The sequence below is a fragment of the Plectropomus leopardus genome, chromosome 7 (genome assembly GCF_008729295.1).
Source record: "Plectropomus leopardus isolate mb chromosome 7, YSFRI_Pleo_2.0, whole genome shotgun sequence".
Classification (NCBI taxonomy): domain Eukaryota; kingdom Metazoa; phylum Chordata; class Actinopteri; order Perciformes; family Serranidae; genus Plectropomus; species Plectropomus leopardus.
Window position 1 is genome coordinate 27,064,606 of NC_056469.1, and position 20,644 is coordinate 27,085,249.

General features: G+C 41.0%; 2 protein-coding genes across 7 annotated transcripts; both read left to right on the plus strand.

The window, feature by feature from the left end:
* Positions 1–776: 776 nt before the first annotated feature.
* pbxip1b (pre-B-cell leukemia homeobox interacting protein 1b) lies at positions 777–13,871 on the plus strand. Of its 6 annotated transcripts, none has more exons than XM_042489893.1 (11): positions 777–860; positions 3,556–3,632; positions 4,037–4,112; positions 4,834–4,901; positions 6,795–7,212; positions 8,153–8,398; positions 8,575–8,598; positions 10,104–10,156; positions 10,498–10,611; positions 10,765–10,999; positions 11,174–13,871. In XM_042489893.1, exons 2-11 carry the CDS (start codon positions 3,582–3,584, stop codon positions 12,667–12,669), a joined length of 2,781 nt encoding a protein of 926 aa, XP_042345827.1. In that variant the 5' UTR covers positions 777–860; positions 3,556–3,581; the 3' UTR covers positions 12,670–13,871. The 6 variants fall into 6 exon arrangements, with proteins under 6 accessions (XP_042345827.1, XP_042345828.1, XP_042345831.1 ...); XM_042489894.1 differs by having other exon boundaries at positions 11,177–13,871; XM_042489897.1 differs by having other exon boundaries at positions 10,765–10,855.
* A 2,527-nt stretch (positions 13,872–16,398) lies between these two features.
* LOC121945557 (protein S100-A13-like) lies at positions 16,399–20,161 on the plus strand. Its single transcript, XM_042489793.1, has 3 exons — positions 16,399–16,555; positions 16,724–16,880; positions 19,936–20,161. The coding sequence occupies exons 2-3, from the start codon at positions 16,752–16,754 to the stop codon at positions 20,068–20,070; spliced, it is 264 nt and encodes an 87-aa protein (XP_042345727.1). The 5' UTR covers positions 16,399–16,555; positions 16,724–16,751; the 3' UTR covers positions 20,071–20,161.
* Positions 20,162–20,644: the final 483 nt, after the last annotated feature.

A 20,644-nucleotide genomic window follows, 5' to 3' on the forward strand; every position in this document is an offset into this window, starting at 1 on the left:
CCTCTAGATGCTACTAAATCCCGCAAAATCATACACACTGCTCCTCTTTAATCTTACAAAGCAGCAATTTCAATGAGATGTCCTGAATTTTAAAATTATTTTATATGTTCAAAATATTTGTATCTCTGTTTTTCAGTGTCTGTAGGATGCTCTTCTTGGGTTCCATGAAATACACTTGAACATTTCCAGAAACTACAAAGGTCCGCTGGGTTTTCCTGCCTTCAGCTGAGGAATGGCACCCCTGATGTTCACTGTACAACACAAACTGGTGTGCACTGAATAAAGGAACTCATGAGTAGAAAAAGAATTTCCTTTATGTCTGCATGTTTGTTCATTTTGTTGTGGTTAATCTTATAATTGAGCTATTTTTTAATCATATAAACTATTTGATTTAGCTTTTATGTGACTGTAATGAGACTTTCAAGTTTGCAGTGTTTACAGAGGTCAAATGTGTGATTTGTGTATTGAACATAAACAGGATACATTTTACAAGCTGTTTATATGGGAAATGAGGATATCGTGACCAAAATATTAACCTGGAGTCAGCCCAAGCCTGTGGACTATCACGCTGAGGACTGCTGGTGTTATCATATGTAAGATGCATGTTTCACATCACCTGCGTTTGTCAATCAACTTGGAACCTTTCCCAGCGAAGAACAGTGACGCCGCATTCCTATTGGTCGAGCTGCATGGAGAGGGGCGGGACTAGAGCGGACGCCGGCTGTGATTGGACGAGAGGCGTGTGGATCATGCAAGTTCAGGAGGCACTTTCTAAGTTCGCAAGTTGGATGGTGAGACTGAGAAGTGTCTGCTGTTTCTGTGACAGACTGTGGGGGTCTAAAGTAAAGCGACGGACCACGGTAAGGCTGACCTAAATTTGCATTGAACTTAATATTTTTACTGCAACGTAACAGCGTCTTTTCTGTTGTTTTTTTCTTCCAAAGCGCCGCCAACGTCGTTTAAGTCACTTTTTCCTGGTTGCTCGTGTGACTGTTGTAACGATTGAAAGTTTTGTTTTTACCGTCTAATGTTGACATTTGGCTCTTTTACTTTACTCGCAGTGACATTCAACACGTTAAAAAAGGTGTTTTCAAAATTAAACTCGATTTTTATTTTATTTTATTTATCAGTGAGCCCATCTACATATGACATTTCCTGTCACAGGCGTCCTCCTCTGAGTCTGACTAACTAAGCTAAGTGCTAATTTGACGATGTGTTGTTTTGTTGATGATGCTGTGTGTGAACATGCTGGTTATGGTGCGTTTACTGACAGCCTAACATTGCTGCTCAAGTGGCCTGTCCTGTAGTTTATTCTCTTGACCTTTTTTGGTAATTTTTCCACGCTGAGACCAAGATAATAAGACGAGGCGTGCAGCTTTAATCATACATTTGGCTGTTTTTTGAAGACATAATATGGCCTATTGCAGTTTTATGTGGCACATAAACTAAACTAGGGAAAGGCTTATTGTTTGCATAAAAAGATATTAATAAACTGAGATCAAGCAGGGTGTCAAGTATCTTTTATTTATATGACTGCTATGAGGATATGATGTAACTCAACCTCCCTAAGCTAGAGCTTTGCAGGTTATATTAGATATTTCTCATAAAAATCAGAGAGAAAGTACACACTAGGAATTGGATTTTTATTTTTTCTCTGTTAAAAGCCATCGGCTTTGTGATGCTGTTAAAGTAATCCTTTTAAAACTGTCCTTAGAATAAATTTTTGCCTCTGTTGTGTTCCCCATGGCCATCTTCTGCATGCTCCCTCTTCTGTCTCTAGTCAATCTCATGGTGGCTATATTTAGCTGGTATCTATTTAAGCCATTCCACTATATGCCCCACAATGCTCCTAGGGCCCTAGGCTAGATTCAGTAGACTCCTCTTGGGAGGCACTCGATTAGGAGACCTAAATTGCGGAGCTGGGAGAGAATTGAATTTGGGGAGTGAAGTGTGTCATTACCCAGACAATGTGGTGTTAATATAAGTGGTTAGCTCTTTCTGCATTTGCTGAAGAAAGCCAGACTACTCCTGATAAATATGCATCTTCGCCATGTCCTCCTCTGCTGTTTGAGAGGAAGGGCTTTATACAGCTGTAATGCCTGACACTTGTATCTGACCAGGAGGTGAAATTGAAATGTCAGTCTGTGTTTCCGCTTGAGTGATCTCAGCCTGGAAATTGGTCACTGCTGCAGAGATTCAGGAAAACGGTTGAACCATACATTTATCTTCTTGTAAACTCTATAATTCCCAACCAATGTGCAAAAATGAATATGAATATTTGCTATGCAGTTGAAATTGGGTGATTTACAGAGATGAACAAACCAGTGGCTTTGAAATGGGAAACCCATTCTGCTGTCCGTATCTCCAGAATGGTGCCGGCCTTAGTTACCAGCGTCCCGTGCCAAAACATGTCTCAGCTAGTCAAAAGCCAGGGTGACCAAAAGCCCCACAACACACACAAACTACTAATGAAGAACTGAATGGCCCCTGGGAGCTGGACTTCCTGCACACATTACACACATGTACACACACACACACAGAGCGATGTGTTACAGTAGCTCCTTTATTGGCAGAATGGGTGAGGCTGAATAGCAGAGGCATGTATTCAAATCCTGTGCTTGGGTAAACAGAAAATGTAAATTTCTTTCGGCTGCAGTACTCAGCCTGTCTACCTAATTGCTGACTTGCGACAGGCTGTTGAACAATACACCTGCTCACTTAGGTAGCTGTCGTTTCAGTGACAAGTGCATTGTTAATAAAACAAAATTCTATTTAATCTATATAATTTAGGAATTACCTTGTTGAAAAATCACACAGCCAGCTTTGATGCAGAGTGAAGATATACACAACATTTACATTTATTTTTTTATATAGTTTATTTGATTGTTACGATGTGAATTAACATAGTACAACTTCCACCTGTTAGAAACAAGCCAATAAACAATAGACATTATAGCTACTGCTTGTTTCCAACTCCTGTTAGGCTATTTTTAAAGAAAAAGAAATAAGAGAAAATCAAGGTTACATACAATAATGTCCATACAATAACAGTAATGGTTAAAAAAGACATAAAGGTTAATATTTACATCAAGATTACATAGAATTACAACACAGAGTTACAGTACAAACGCACAAATATCAATATTATGTACAGTTACAACACTCAACTAAAAAACAATCTAAAATAGTTAAAAATGCGGACATCTCTGATTTTCCTTCAGCCAACCTTTAACACTTTTGGTAAAAATCTTAATATCTTGTGTTAATTTTATTTTGGTTGGAAGTGTGTTCCACATATAAGAGCCTTTTGTGGAAAAGGCTGACTTCCCCGAGGACATCTTACAGCGTTTGATTTTACAATTGCTGCTTGCTGTGCCCAATGTTCCTACCACTACTTTGCCTGCCGATAAATTTGCATAAAATATTCGGTGCTAAATGTTGACGGCATTTAAAAAAATCAGATTGAGGGATGAGATTATAATTCTAATGTGACTTCTTTACAATAAACTACTAATAATCATGTCATCTGTTTTGTATGTTTCTCTTATGTTGCAGGAGACAGGCAAAGCCTCTAGGGGGCCATGTCTGGTGGCAGCAGTGCTAACAACAGCTGGACCATCCTCACTCCTGAGGTATCACCACTCTGTAAAGAGCATAGGAAGTCGCTGTGCATGACCTCGTTGAAAAGGCATTATTTTTAAAAAAAGAAAACTCTTTGTCCCAATTGATTTTCTTTTGGGTCACCTGGATATGAAGTAGGTTTCTGTAATAAGACTGTCTCTGTTTCTTTTCTTTTTTTATGGTTTTAACTGTTTTGCAGAGAAGTTAACTGGCATGATGTCTAGACTTAAACAAACACACCCACTGGCTTTTTCAGTGGCATTTTGGCAGGAGCTGTTGTTTAACAGAGTGACAGTCCGTCACTACTGGTGCTCAGACAGAAGACAGTAAAAGACTTCAGGTTCCAGCAGTAATATCTAAACGGTAATATTGTCTGTGTGTTAATGTCCTTTGACTGTATGTTGTTTTGTTCTAGGAGACTGTCGCTGAAACCCTGAGGCCTTTGGCAGAGCGGACAGAGCACCATGAAGAAAGCTCCACATCTGCAGCAGGTGTTTGTCACAATACATTTGAAGATTGTGAGATTACTTATGGCACTTACTGTAGGAGCCAATCATGCAATTATTTGTGTAAATGATTTTGTTTACATGTTTATTTATTTGATTATTTTGGTTAATTAGTCAGGTGGTATGGGCAGGTGATATAGGTCACCGGTAAACAGGAAGTGATGTGACATAGGTGGTGGGAACACACGGTTCTTACTGTAACCATTATCGCAAGCGTGAAGACATTAAACAAGCTGGATTTATTTTCATTTTTATGTCCTCTTCACAGCAAATAATTTACGTTCTATTATTCTGCAATAAATGGGAACGAGAGCCAGTATTCTGGAAATTTGTTTTATTGGATACACGTCAAGACCTTTCCCCACCTATGCAGGTGACTTGAAGTTTGGTCATTTGGACCTTAGTCACTACTCTTGCAAAATGTATTTCTAACACTATTATTATGTTCAAGTTCTTATTTTGTACCTACTTACTGTTTGCTGTCTGTTTGCCTTAACATTTGAACTTTGTCAAAAAAAGGCGTTCCCCAAACCTCTCCTCGAGTATCACTCCTGAAGCTACTTCCTGACAGACTGATCAGTTAATTCAGCTGTGCTGCAGCAAACATGCAGGACAAATGGTACTCAAGGAGAGGTTTGGGGAATACTGTGTTAAACTATTGTTCTTAAAGTCTTCTTGCCTCTTGTTTCTGGGTTTGATGAGCCAGATTCTGGGGAGAACCAGCCTGCAAATGGTGCAGAGTCTGCAGAGGGGCTCCCTGTGGAGGCCCACCTGGTAAGACAAAAATACACATTGTTTTCCATAATGTACTTTTTGTTACACAGCATAGCTGAATATGTAATTAGGATTTGCAAATGTAGGCATTCTGCTGTGCTTTATTTTGTAATTATACCATGCTTTGGTTGAACTGCCTTTAAACTGTTTACACCATAGCCACAAGGGATGCTTGGTTCTGATTGGCCAGTGGGTGTCTAGCCACAGTATCATCCAAGTATTTTTACCTTGAGGATGACTCATGTCAGCTGTTACCAGGCTACAGCTTCTCCAAGGTTCTGTATCAGTTGTTCAGAACAGTGATTTCTCAGCAAACAACTTTCTGCTGTGTAAAGACAAAGTGTAGTTATGGTGTCCTGTGCAGAGAAAGAAGTCACGCTGTCTGTGTGTGTTGTAAACTGAGCTTCTTTGTGGTTTGTTGTCGTAAACTGATCCAGTAGAACGTGCATGTTAGTGCATGTATGTATCCCACAGGCTAGATCATTGCTGTTGCTTTGCACTTTGCTGATAGGTCAGTTTACTGCTGATATTGGGGTGGTGGTGGCGCAGAAGCCTTTTGCCCAACTTCTGGTTCCCCCGTGGTTAACACCGTTAGCTCTGTCAGCCCCGTTGCCATTGTTTAGCACTGTTAATGGAGCTAACACACGTCCATGTTTAGAACTGTGTACCGACAACTCATATGTTCTGAATTTCACATAAAGCCCCTTCAATAGAGTTATAAATATTTTTTCATTTCCATTTAAAGAAATTTTATCAAATGTACATTCTTAATTTTTTATTAAAGGTAGGTACACAAAATGCATAAAATTGCAAACATATCACTTTTACCTTTTTATATATTTTAATTAATAGGAATTTTGGAAAATACACTGGTGTATATTTTGGCAGAGAGTTAGATGAGAATATAAAAACCACAGTAGGAATGTCTGTCTGTGAGATATAAGGCTACAGCCAGTTAGCTTAAAGACCAGAAACAGTTAGCCTGGCTCAGCTAGAAAGTAACAATACCTCCTTGGACTATTGTGGACTATTTCTTGGCTGCGACCGTTCACGTCCTGGAGTCTCTGCTGGATGCCTGGCAACTGGTCCTAGCCAGGAAATAGTCCAACACATAACCCCTTGTAAAATGGCAAACACTTGTTTTACAAAAACTAATGTTTTTACACATCATGTCTTCTACAGATTAAACAAAATAAAGAAATATATAATGCTAATTATTTAAGATGTTGGGATGCTGGTAGTTCCCTTCCCTCTGTTTCCATAGAACTTCTCATCTCACACAGCCCAAAATGTCAACATTTAGGTGCATTTCTTGATTTTAAACCACAAATGTAAAACCTTCAGGAATTTTGTCTAGGGGTCGACAGATTATTGCCTGGCTGATTATTGGGGCCGTTATTTGGCATTTTGCTGATTATCTGTATCTGCGTTTTATTTCAGTGATCGCTGATAAAATCAGTTAATAAAAAAGTGTGCGTATTACACTGAATCAACACCAGGGAAGGCAGTCTGCAATACATGTAAAGAAAGTGTCAGCATGGAGGAACTTTTACTTTATAAAAAGTCAGGGAGCTATTTTTATTCATTTATTTATTTTCACTTAAGTTTATTTTAAAAAAAAAACGTCACTGGGAACTTGCTGCATATGATGTTGAAAGTTTCAGTTTTTATTAAACATTTGCTAGAGGCATCTAAACAAAGATTTGTGTTGGAATTTGTCATCTTCCAAATTCTTAATTTTGACAGAAATATTTTCATTTTGATTGTAAATGCATATCAATTCCAAATATCGGTTATCGGTCTCATTCACTACTGATTATCAGTGTCAGTATCTGTCCTGGTAATCCAATATCAGTCAAATCCTAATTTTAATGACCTAATTCTTTAACCCAGGAAGAAGAAAGACCCGAAGAAAAAACAGCAGAGCTGGGTGAAGACACGAGCGCAGAGCAGCACACCTCTGTGCCCGCTGACACCCCCGACGCCGCTGTGCCCACCTCTTTGGAAGTCTCCGGCAGCTCCGTCCCACACAGTGATGCACTCCTCAGCCAGTCAGAGGGCCTACCTGAGGGCCCGGCACAGTCCAGCCATGACCCGGAGTCATTTTCTGACTCCTACACCCATGTAACCCCCTCCTCTGATGAGCCGCCAGCCTCAACGCTGAGCACAGAGACTCTGGGAGGGGTTGAGTTTACACAGGAGGAAGAGAGGCTCCCAAAGGACGGGCTACTGCATCCGCTAAACGGGGAGGAGCACCAACAGGAAGAGGACGAGTCAGATCTGAGGACGACTGACTTAGGTAAACAGGCAGGTATGGAAACTTACGTCCAGTCATTATTACATTACCATTATAACAATCTCAGCAGCAGTTTTTATTATGTGTGTGACGTTAGATCTCCACTTGGTATTGCCTTTGTTTTGGGAGACTTAACAGTGTGTATTTGTGTTTAAAGTGTACTTGGTGGACCAGCTGGTTATGGAATTGTTCAGTATCTGGGCCAGGAGGTTGTCTGGAGAGGCTGTGGTTGGTACGAGGCAGGGAGCATGATGTGACAGCCAAACTTTTAGTTGCATGACACCCTGCAGGAGTAAATTGGCTTCAGAGGGACCGGGCCTCTAAAGTTTTTTTGCAGTGTGGTGTTTTTGGTCCGCAGTTCTTTTTCTCGCTACAGCATTAAAAAATGAGTCTTCTTTTGCTTTGTTGTGCTTTTTTTTTTCTTCACACACCTTTTGTTTAACAACTAGCTCAGTATCAGAGTTCTCTATAGTGCCACTGCTCTTTTTACGAAAAAAATTGTTATGTAAATACTTTGGAAACTTTGGTGCCAGAAGTTCCAAAATGAGTCACTTGAATCACTTTCCAGACGATTTATTCAAGATTTAAGCCTTATCTATGCAGTTAAAAAGAAAATAAGGAATGGCAACAGAGCAAATTAACCAGCGTGCCATCTTATCTCCCACGAGGAGTATACTGCAGCATCAGACCATTTACAGTGCCGGAGCTGCTGTGCTATCTAACATCTACTTTGTAAGTGCAAGAGCAAATTTGTGCCAAATAATGTGCAACAGCTTTACAGTAATAAATATGCCAGAAAAATTGTCCAGTTTATAGCTACTCATTAAATAATCAGCTGTTTTAGCATATATGCTTTGGGGGAACCCATTAAAGGATTAAAACTGTATATTTCAAAGTAAAAGTCAATATATACTGTGACAGCAGCTTTTCACACTCTTCCCCTCCACTGCTCCAGACTCCCCTGTGGATTCACAGGAGGTTGAGGAGACAACTGAGAAGACGGGAGAGGAGGCAGAGCCAGAGGTGAGGAGACGGAGGTCTCTCTTGGCAGTTCTGGAGCGGATCGGAAGGACAGAAGAGGAAGAGGAAGGAGAGGAAGAGTTTCAGCTGCCACAGCGGGAGGAAGAGAGTGGCTTCTCTGTGAACAAGTGCATCCTGGGTGCCGTCATCCTGGTAGGCCTTGGCACCATCTTTTTTTCAGGTAGGCATCCCCATATGGCCGTATGAAGTGGTAAACATACCATTTGCCTCTTCCTGTGTTAATGAATTTTAGATGAATTTTAAGATGTTAAAGTGCAGCGAGTTAGAAGAAAATGATGTTAGAAGCAGTAAAGTAGACAAAGGGTGCTCTGAGACTGAGGTGTATTATACCTGCAGGTGTCTTCATGGACCTGGATGAGGGTATGTTATGTGTGTGTGTGAGTGAATGAGTGCTTTCCTGCCCACAGCATGTATTTTGTATGTGTGACTATGCATGCAAAAAAACTTTTATGCGTCTGATGCCTTTTTTAAAGGAATACCTCACCCACAAAATGGCCATTTGTCTATCAGCTACTCACTGCATGTAACCTTGAATTCATAAAGAAAACTTTATCTTGCATGCCTCCGCAGAGGACGGAGAATCCAAAAGAGGCAACCACTTTAAAAATGGGCACAGTGTTTAACAACAGGAAATCTATATCAAAACATTGATATAGAGCAATAGACATTTACAAACTCACAGCAACTTGTGCAGTATAATCCAAGTGTCATTTATCCTGTCGTTAACTCGTAAACACATGAATCTTTGTAAAAACATTATGATTTAAAGCATGCCTGGGCACGCACATGTTTTCGAATTATGCTCAGGCTGAGCTCATACACACGCACGTGCCCAGGCATGCCACTTGTAAGCCAAAGTGTTTTTTTATTGCACCAATTTAGCAAAAAAGTATATGTCTGGGAAGCACTGAGCACACAACTGGATAAATGAGACTTGAATTACACTGTACAAGTTGTGAGTACGTACAGAGTTGTAAACACATATTTTTTTTTAAAGATTATTTTTTGGGGCTTTTTGCCTTTATTTAATAGGATAGCTTAAGTGTGAAATGGGGAGAGAGAGACAATGACATGCAGCAAACGGCCGAGGCAGGAATTGAACCAGCAGCCACTGCAGCGAGGACGCAGCCTCTGTACATGGCGCCCACTCCACCAACTGAGCTACTAGGCGCCCTGTAAACAGATCTTTTGATACAGTTTTGCTGTTGTTAAATGCAGTCCCCATTTACATCGATTCATGAAGAAGTTTGCCTGTTTTAGATTCTCCATTCACTGTGGAGACGTGAGAAAAACAACGTTTTTTCATAGATTCTGTGTTCCATGTAGTGAGTAAGTGATATACAAATGGTCATATTGCAGGTGAACTATTCTTTTAAAAGTGAGTTTTAAAAACCCTGCACGCTTCTAAATTTGTGCGAGCGAGAAAGAGAACGATTTATGCACTTTTGCAATGAGGCTTATTTGCTGTTGTTGAATGAACATTGTGCCACATCACCACAATGTAAACCAGTAATTTTGAGCTTGACCACCCAAACCTTTTCCAGTTAAACCCCCAAATAGCTCCTAGCACAGTCTCTGTAAAAACTGTGAAAGAACATAGAAAAAAAGGTTTTAAACTGATAAGTTGCAAAATTGTAGATAAAAGGCTTTCAACCATCAATACATTCACTGTCCATAAACTTTTATTTTAGATATACAGAGTATAAATGGCTTTTATCTGCTCGGGAGTGCGCATTTTATGATAAAAACCTTAATGGTTGTTTGGGTAGGTGGCATTTATTCCATAATATGAAAAGCTTTTACTTGTGTTCTTTGACAGTGTATTTATTCACATGAACATTAAGCTTTGCATAATACATTTGCAGAGAGCGACTATGGTACAGTGGAGCTGAAAGATGCAGAGGTACCAGGAAAACAGGTCAGTCTGACGTCAATTTTTCGCTTCGTTTTTGTCCTTCTCTTCAGTCTGTGTTCTCTCTAAATATTATTCATTATAAATACCATTTGTGTACCGAGTTTACAGCATGATGAGTACCACCGCATGAATTTTTAGTATGATGCCCAGCGGGAGACCACCCACAACACTGGCACCATTACTGCTATTGTCTACCAACTGTGCTACTCTGGACTTTTGTCCTTTCCTGTCTCATCAACATGTGCTGTTCTCTCTCTTCTCCTCTACTGTGTCTCACAATAGTAATTTTGAGAAGTCATCTAAATTTGCCATTGTGCTGTTCTGTGTGTGCAATTTGTTGACAGGAGTGGCTTAATCCAGAGGTTCCTCCACCGCCGGTAGATGCTGACAATACAGAGCTTCTAAATAAGTTAGCCGAAGGGAACGAGCAGATTTATGTGCTACAAGCCCAACTTCAGGTGTGACTCCATTCTGTCTCCTTATCTCTCCTCTGAGTGTGTGCGTGAGGTATACATATTTACATAAATGTGTGTCTGTGCATAAACGTGTCACTGAGTTTGTAATATTCTCACAGGACCCTCTTTTCCTGTTCTTTTTTTTCTCTCAAACAGGCACAAAAAGAAGAGCTAAAAGTAGCCAAGGGACAGGCAGCAGAGGGAGCAAAGGAGCGTCTGCGGTGGGAGGAGGTGGAGGAGGAAAACAGTAGGTTGAAGAAAGAGATGGCATCTCTCCCTGTCCTTCAGAAAGAGAACGAGAGGATGAAGAGAGAGCTGGAGTCTGTCCCGGCCCTACAGAAAGAACTAGAAACACTGAGATCCACTGTGACTGAATTAAAACTCTCCTCAGGTACAAAGGGACACAGGGAGGAGGTAGGGAGGGGGCGTGGAGGAGGGTAGACAGATGATAGATATGAGACAGCCAGGGAGGGTGCAGTGTGTTTCTTCCTTTTGCTCCTTTTCTGTTATTCTCACTTGAATGCTTGCTTCTCATGTTTTTACTGACTTCTTGTGTTTTCTTTAGCAGCCAGTGAAGCACTGGTAAAGCCCTCTGCACCGCCCTCCGGTGGCCAGCCAGAGGACAGCACCCACGGCACAGCCGGATCCACAGAGAGACAGCCGAAGAAGACAAAGGGTGACCAGAGGGAGAGGAAGAAAGATGTGAAGAAGGAGAAAATTAGCGAGAAGACGGAATGGAAAGAGAGAGATAAATCTGAATGGAAGGAAGGAGGGAGAAAGGAGTGGAAAGATGGCGGTAAAACAGAATGGAAAAAGGGAAAGCATGAGCAAGGAAAGTTTGATAAGGAAGGTAAGCAAAAGAAGTACAGTGATGAGAGTAAGCAATGGAAGGAGAAAGAGTGGAAGAAAGAAAAGGGTAGCAGAGGTGATGAAGGGAAGCCGTGGAAGGATAGGGAAAGTAAGAAAGAGTGGATAGAAAAGAATGAGAGAAAAGTAAGAAAGCAGGAGAAGGACTGGAAAAAAGCAAAACATGAGAAAGTGAATGAGGGTAAACAATGGAGGGGGAAGGAGGAGAAGAACGACTGGAAGGTAGGAAAAGATCACGGAGAGAAGCACAAAGGCAAGGATGAATGGAAGAAAGGGAAAGATGGCTTTAAGGAAAGTAGCAAAGAGAATTGGGAGAGGAAAGAGTGGAAGAAAGATGGTGACTGGAAGAATAAAAACGGCAAAGATCATGGTAAAGAATGGAAAGGAAAGGGTGAGAGAAAACAGTGGGAGGAGAGCAAAAATCATGGAAAAGAAAGGAAGGGAAAGAATGAGAGGAAACAGTGGAACGAGTACGAGCGGAGGAGTAAAAATGGTAGAGATGATAAAGAGTGGAAGAAGAAAGATGAGAGTAAACAGTGGGAAAAGAAAGAAAAGTGGAACAGAGGAGGAGAGAAAGACAAAAACCACCACGCAGATTGGAAAAATGAAAGATCGAGCTCCCCGAAACACAAAGATGAGCACAGATTTAACGGCCGCAAGGAGGAGCGCCTGTGGGGTGACGGGAAGCCGCCTCACACACACAGCCGACCCTCCCTGGATCAGCCCGAGTACTGGGCCCAGCAGAGAGACCGCCTCCGGCAAAACCCCAAACCACAACAGCAGTGTGACTCACTGGAGGCCTGCGCCCATGCCGAGGGGCTGCTCCCTGTCCCCTTCCCCGAGTTTGAGGCCATCCTCCAGACTTACCTCGCCAAGGCACAGGAGGCCGGAGTGGATGACTCCAAAAGAGAGGAGCTCAAAAAGCTAGCTGCCGAATTCTTCAAGAATGAAGTGTTCGTCCACGACCAGACGAGCTTTCTGGAGTTTGTGGAGGACGTGGGAGATATTTTAGAAGACATGGTGGAAGTAGACGACAACGGGGAGGAGGAAGAGGAAGAGGACAGCGCTTTAGAGGAAGAAATGGAAGAGTTTGAAAAAGAAGTCATGAAAAAGTTTGCAGCGCCAGCAGCAGAAGAGAAAGTGGAGAGATCCAAAGGAGAGTGGAGGAAGGAGAGCGGACGAGGACGTGGCTGATGATGTGACAGAATTGATGGATCTGTCAAAAGCAGCTTAAGAGCGGTGATGACGGATGAGAGGTTATTCAAAGGGAACATTTCATATTGGACCACAAATGCTTACAAGAATACATTTATCATCCTGTCACTCCTTTTAGAGGATCTTATTTTACCCCTTACATCTGTTGTCCAAGAAGTTCAACTCGTAATTTCATTTCACTGTTTTGGATTGTTTATGTATTTTATCTGCACATGCACACACACATGTTTTTAATAGTCAAGAGAGCATCTAGTGTTCATGTTAAATCCATTGAAAAAGCCCACATCTTTTTTTATTTGTGGCAGAGCAGCTGCAGCTTACTGCAATCTACTGGTGTGAAAGTCATTTCCGCACATGCTGCTTCTTTCTCCCTTTTGCATGAAGGAGATTAAATCTATTAGATTGAGTTGGATGCTACTCTGCTTTGACTCTCATGCAGGAATAGATACTGAAAAGTCTTATCCAGACACTGCCTCTCTTCCTCTGCAAACTGCACTCTGCACTGATGAAGTCTACTATTTTCACTGATCTTACACTGTACGGTATGCCATCTTTATGTATTAATTGCTTTAAGCTCGCTCTTAACGTCAGACAACCTTTAAATCATTAGGTCTTAAAAAGGGTGGAGTGAAATTCTGAAAATGGTTTAGTGGATATTTTGTGTAAAATTAGCTATGATTTTTTTTTTTGTTTTGATTGTTTGTACATATTGCATTGAATGTGTTTTAAGAAGTATGCTGAAATGCAGACTCATAATTAACTTATTTTATTAAGGTTGGCGTAATATAGATACAAATATAATTGGTTGGCGCATAATATATAAACATGTTGAGCATGTATGTTTCTTTTCAGGTACAGAACTCACATTGTGCACTAAAATGTCCTTTTTTTTGTTTGGTCATGAGTGTAACATTTGTTTTTATGGATTAGATTTGTCATGGCACTGAGGTTGTGGCAGGTAGTTAAAAAAAAAAACATGTTTTCCTGGCTAACTTATTAAAAGTTGCAGATTTAAGGGTATGAAGCCACATAGATTAGTTTTCGGACGGTGTTGATGAAGAAGTGCGTACTGCGTGGGTTTTGTGGCAGCTTAGAGAGCTCTGTATGTTAGGGTGTTCATATTTGGCCCTGTTACTGTCACAAGAGCAGAATAATAAATTTGGTGCATCCCTGTGATGAAATAGTTTTTCTGTCTTTTTTTGGACTCACTTTTAAAATGTTTTCCTCAAAGAATTTCACCTGCATCTTCTCATATTACCGGACTGTGATTTCAGGTCTTCATCTGAAGATTTACACGTCCTGATGATGCTGCAAGAAAGAAGGTGAGCATTTGGTTTTATTGATAATAAGTTCATGGTTGTTTGAACAGTTGCCCAACCAACTTTTGTTAAAAGTCAGTGGAATCTGTACCAGGATGCATTTGCTGACAGGTCAGTACAGCACGAGCGATGTATTACCTTGGATTGCCTTTGCCAAAGTGATGTTGACTCCTCTTCTGGGATACTTTCTCTGATGTTCCTTCCTTTTGTTCTCTCTGTGTCTGGATGGGTGGAGCAACAACTTGGCTGATGATGGCAGAGGAAAAGAGGAAGAAAAAGGGGTGAGATTGACTACAATGACTTCACGTCGCTCAGTCACTCAGTGTTTTGTCGGTCAATCATTGTGCCCGTTTTACACTAGAAACTGGAGTACAGGCCTGGTTAAATGTTGAAACTTTTGACAACAAACTCCAGAGTATAAATGCATTACCACACAGATCATTCACAATAAGAATCTCACAGACAGGTGAAGTGAATAACATTGATCATCTTGTATAAATTCAGTGTTCTGCTGGGAAACGTTGGGTCCCGAAATTTATGTGGATTCCACCCACCCAAGCATAGGTGCAGACCAAGTACCCCTCCTCACTGCAATGACACTACCTGTTCCCTCCAGCAAGATAAAGCTTCACAATACTACACTTGAAAATCTTCAAAAATGGCCTGTTGAATGTGACATAAAAGCTCAAGGCGTCAGACTGGCCTCCAAATTCCTCCAATCCCAATCCAATCGAGCATCCAGTGAATATACAGCAACTCCAGAGCCAAGTCTGATCAACTCTGCGACCTCTGGGGATTGGGTTTAGTTCTGACCTGTTGAGCCGTGGACACGGGAGCCGTGGAGGATTTCCTTTGGTGTCTTGTACCAGGGCGTTGGTGGTGGATTGTTTGAGTCCTGTTGATTGTTAGGTAGGGAACCGGCATGTCCTGCAGATCCTCGCTCAAGAGAGCTGAGGAATTTAGAGGCCACGTTAAGGCCTTGAGCTCTTTGTCACATTTCTTGGGTCATTAATGAGCAGTTGTTGCGGCTTGGCATGCATTCAGGAGCTGCTGTTGCCATGAGGGGCTGTAACTTGGTCTGTAACAATGTTTGGGTGGGTGGTGTGTGTCGAGTGGCATCCACATGAATGCCAGGACCCAACCTTTCCTATCTAAAAATTGCAGTGTAACACAATGATCCCTGTCAGTAGCTTTAATATTGTGGCTGGTCAGGTGTAAGATCTAAGAATAATACGTGCAGTTCTCTGCATGTGAAAAATGTTGATAATTAGCCCCTCACAACAAAGTAAGGTGCCATTCCTTCTCCTAATATTGTGAAACTATTCTACTGTAGCTTCAGTAGTAATGTCACACACAAACAGAAACACAACATATACTGCCACCTCTGTGGAAAAGCAACGTCTTCAGCTGCTTCCCCAACACACCCTCTTCTGTAGTGAATAACTAACTCATAAAGTCTGTGAAAGCAGACACTGTAAATCAACCTTGTATACGCAAATGACTTTAAGGACCTCTTGAGTTTTTCCCACATGTTTTTTTTATTAATGTGCATCAAACATTTAAAGCATGCATCTACTGTGAAGGCTGGATTAGTGGCTGCAGCCGGCAGTGAAGGAATTCAAGAAGTATGGATCATGTTTTGAAAAATAGATCAACAAATCCTTAGACACAAATACATTAATCATAAGACAAGTAGCAGCATTGCCCCACAGAAAACCCTGATGCTTTTATACCACTGTATGTGATTTCTCCGCTCTGTAAGTCATTTATTTTGTCTTAGTAGCTGCAAACTCCTCTCTCAACGATGGCCGGGGGAATGGAAGCAAAAGAACTGAAGACTGCTGTTTCAGGTGTATGGGGATAAAGGTGTGTGTGTGTGTGTGTGTGTGTGTGTGTCATGCCATGCAGCTGAGACAAGAAAACTAGGTGCGGGGATATTTGGATGATGAAGTTATTGTGCTTGTCAGCACTAACTGCCTCCCTAATACGCCAATTGTGCACATCCTGTCAGAGCTTCGGCTTAAATGATACGACTTTTCCGAGGTGAAACCCAAGTGCCTCATTCTCAAAAGTTTTTGCAACACAGACGGTGTAATTATATCTGATTTACTGCTTTCTTTTTGCTCTCTGCAGCTTTTCGCGCGCTCGCACTCAGCAAAGGAAAAATGGGAGACTATTGTCCATGCATTGGCATGAACTGAGCAAAACATTAAACTGTTTGTAATATGTTTAAACCGTACTAACTCCAACTGTTAGTCTGTGGTTTCCTGAACGAGGTGATTCATCCAGCAGCCCATATCCTGCCAGAGAGGAGTTACACGCTGAGATTGCATCTGAAAATGCAATTACGTCATGGAAAAAGGTCAGTGGTGTTTGGGAAGCATGGTTTACATTTTTACCGGTTGCAAAGAACAGTGTTCAGAAAACACAAGCTGTAAATAAATAGAGAGAAATTAGTGAATGATTTATCTTGTTTAACAGGAGAGGTCGGCTACAAAAAGACCAGGAGGACTACGTGTCCTCACAATTCATCTGCACCTGACTTGGTGAGTCTCTCTGATTTATGTTTCCAGATTAAATTCTTGTAAATTGCTTTTCCTCTATTCTGTCTTTAACTTAATCTGTACTATTAATTCACTATAATTAGGAAATTCATTATTTATATGACCAACAGCATTTCTATTTTTTACCTCACCTTACATATTGGCCTGAAGATTCTCCCCATCCGTCTCTTGATTTGTAATGGAGTCTGCTGTTGGTGTGCTGGTGTCCCAGTTCAAGGCGTATGCTGGCAGCGACGGTTCCTCTGACACTCTGAACAGGGATGAGTTCCACAAACTGGTCACATCAGAGCTTCCTAACCTTGTCAAGGTAAGGCTCAAAGGTTCAACAAACAACAACACTACTGTAGTGTCGTTGTTAATGTTTATTTATTGCTGTAATACAACGCAGTAAGTGGAGGGTTTTCACTCCAGCATCTGTTGCATCCGTGGTGCGATTCTGAGATAATGGGCCCCTGGGCACAGACATGCAAAGGGCCCAAACATCGCACCTAGACAGGGGCAAAACACAGACTTGTGGTTGGTTTACAACTATTTGTTTTTTGTTTGTTTTTTTTAAATCTTGTTAAGGTAATTTTGTGTCTATTTGTGGTTGTTTTGTGTGTCTTTGTAGTCATTTTGTGTCTTAAAGGGTAGTTTGTATCTATTGATCGTTTTATGTCTCTGTGTGCAGTTTAGGAGTTATTTTGCATCTCTTTGTGGTCATTGTTGGGGGATGACACTTTGGGCCCCTGTACCCATTCAGTTTTGCACTGAAATAATTAGCCAATTTACTATTATCATTATTCTTCTTTTTTATTATTATTATTATTATTATTTATCATTATTTATCATTTATTGATTGCTCCAAATTGTACCATATATGTGCTGGTTTGCGCTGCAGGAATGTTGCCTGTTACTCTGGTCGAGTTGCATTTTTATTTAATTTGTTTATTTTCACTTGAAGAATGATACAATATATGTTTTAGATTCTTTCTTCAGTCAACAAAATCCATGTAAATACCAAACCTTTTTTAAGTCCAAAACCTGATACAGCTTCTTCCTTTGTGCTGTATAGCTCCATTGTTGTCCAAATACACATCGGTAAGCCACATGTTGCAGATTATGACATGGTCCTTCATTACCATAAACATTTGATGCCACAAACAACATCCTGCTGCCATAAATATGCACTAGTGCACCAAATGGGATTCAAAGCCCCTGAAAATACTCCCAAAGTGCACCTTTTTATTCCTTTTTTAATAAAAATGCTAAAGCCTGCAGTGCCAAGCAGTTTAATAGAATAGCTTGTGACGCCTGTTTTTAGGAGTAAAAGTATGTATTCAGGCCTGAAGATCTTTATCTTTAGAGCTAATGGGTCAGTGGCTCAGAGTCACAGAAAACCCGGGGACATTGGTAAAGTATTTAGAGACAAGACAACACTTTGTTTGTCTTTTCATGGGATTCATTGACAACAACAAAAACCACAGAATATCAGCAGCCTTATCTGTAGATTTTGATGAAGTTCTGCCTGTTTTAAGGACAAGAGTCACCTACAGTAAAATACAGGACAATCAGGGGCCGTATTCACAAAACTTCTCAGAACAAAGAGTTGCTCCTCGTGACGAAATTCCAAGGAAAGTCTTGGCAGGAGGAGATGCGTTATTCACAAGACAAAACTGTCAGGAGTAGGGAGGAGGACATTTAAGAGGCCTAAAAGTTTCTTCAGCAGAGGAGAAAATAGTGGAAAGACAAAGAGAGTGAGGACGAATACTCTCTAAATACTGAATGGCAGTAAGTTAATGAAATGCTGATGCTGATGATCTCCCCTGTTAATATCAAATAGATTTAGTACCATAATTACCACCATGAAAAAAAGTAAGCAGATGAATAGAACAACTATCAGAATGTGATAACAGAGGTGTTCATTACACAAAATAGCCACAAGCCACATGTCTTAATAGAGACTAAATTCTGTGATTAGGCCTGTTGTTTTCACTTTCCATTTTACATTATTGAGACACAATCAATTAGGGAGGTGAGAACAGGTGAGTACACTGCAGAACTAGTGAGCGGCAGGTGAAATTAATCAGGGCGGGGCACACAATCAAAACTGGCAAGAAAACACAAGTGCAGGAAGTGAAGTGATCTGGAATGAGAGATGTGAGTAACAAAATATAACAAAGAAGATTTAACATGACTGATGAAGAGAATTAAACACAAAAAAACATGACCTCAAGAAGAAAATGGCAGATCGTGATTACAAGAAGATATACATTAACATGCCGGAAAATCTATCTATAGTGACAAGTACCACCAACGATTCACTCACCCTTGTACCTATGAGAGCTAAAATCAGGCAGAAAGACCAATTCTCTTAGTTTGAAATCTTACTGAAGGCCAAGTGAGGGGAGCAGAGTACTTAAAAGGTTTCTTTCTGAGTTCAGTCTGTACAGGAAACAGACAACAAGACTACGTTGTGAGATCTCAGACTTTAACTACGTTTTTTTCAATCAAAGTGCAAAGGTATGACTGGAATTTACCCATTATAACTTTAAAATAAAAAAAAACCCAGTGACTGAGCCTATAAAGGTCAAAGATGGTCACCCAGCCCTGTAATAAAGCATACAGTGATGAGTGAGGGATAAGTTCGGAGCTCTCTATTCTCCGAGAACCTCTTTGTTTGCCAGGCAAAGAAAATCTGCCTCATAAGGGCTGATTCATATTGAAATCATCTGGATGGCAAATTGGCTCTTTTTGCTGTACCCATATAATTAACTGTTAGTCATACTTGTGTTCGAAAGGCCACTTCTGTTCTTTTACGTGGGCAGTTTTTAATGCATGTGGTCTCACTGTGCCTCTGAGTCAAACGAAACCTTGCATAAGAATATTCCGAATATTTAGCTCTCTAAACTTCTTCCTGAGATCTCATGCAGTTAAATCTCATGTTAGGACAGGATGCAACTCTTAATGTTTCTCTGCGTTCCACAAAAACAATAAGTTTGTCGTAAAGGAAGAGTTGCCACCCTTCAGAGACTCGTATCTTTATGGTTGTGTTGTCACGTTTAACCCGAGCACAATGGCAGAGTAGTTCCTGAGGCCCGACAAAAAAATACTGCCTTTTCCAAGTGTGGAAAATTCCATGTTTCTCTTTGGTTGCACAGCTGAAATAACCTTATTGGCCACTAGATGGTGACAGAGCCACAGCTCCTCCTGCCAAACCACCTCTGCTGACGTTGCATTAATTTTTTAGCTGGCGTACGTGCCAGTGGGGTCAGCTTGCCTCAGTCTCATCGCCCCACACACACACAACAGAGAATATCACAATTGCTCCACACTCGGTCTCCCTATTGTTTTTATATTTGATATTTCCTGTTTTCCCGCAGATTGCCACTGACCACACTGCCATTGACCAGCTAATGAGCTCATTGGACAAGAACAATGATGGAGAGCTCAACTTCCTGGAGTTCTGGCAGCTGATTGGGCATCTTGCGAGCAAGCATGGAGGGTTCAGCCAATAGAGAGTCCTCAGATGCTCTGTTACAGCTTCATGTCTGTCACTGACTTGTCTGAGTGCCATACAGTTTGAGAAAATGGGACCACAGCCAAGTGGAAAACACCCTAAAGTCTAATTCAGCTGCACAATCCTGTGTTTTTGCCAGTCGTCTGCAATTCTTCCCACCTGCAACTGCCAAACTGGCACAGATTCTGTCAGAGAATACTACTGAACAGCACTATTAAAACCAGACCTTGCTGTTTCCCAACACACACACACACACTCACATAAAGCTGCTTGTGCATACAGGTCTAGGAGGGAGTTGAAGAATGGGAATGCACTGTGTGAAAACTCTCTCTCTCTCTCTCTCTCTCTGTGTGTGTGTGTGTGTGTGTGTGTTGGAAATAGCATCTTGTGATATTTGTTATCTCCCTCTCAGACAGACAGGGCTGGAGCGTTGGCAGAGCATTATTTGATGTTAAAAGCTCAAAATAAAATGCAAATAATATCTTTTTAAAAGTGTGTTTCTTGCAGCTCAGGCGTTCATCTGACAGTTTAAGGTGTCCTTTCTTCTGAACACTATCTTTCCATTCTTTGCA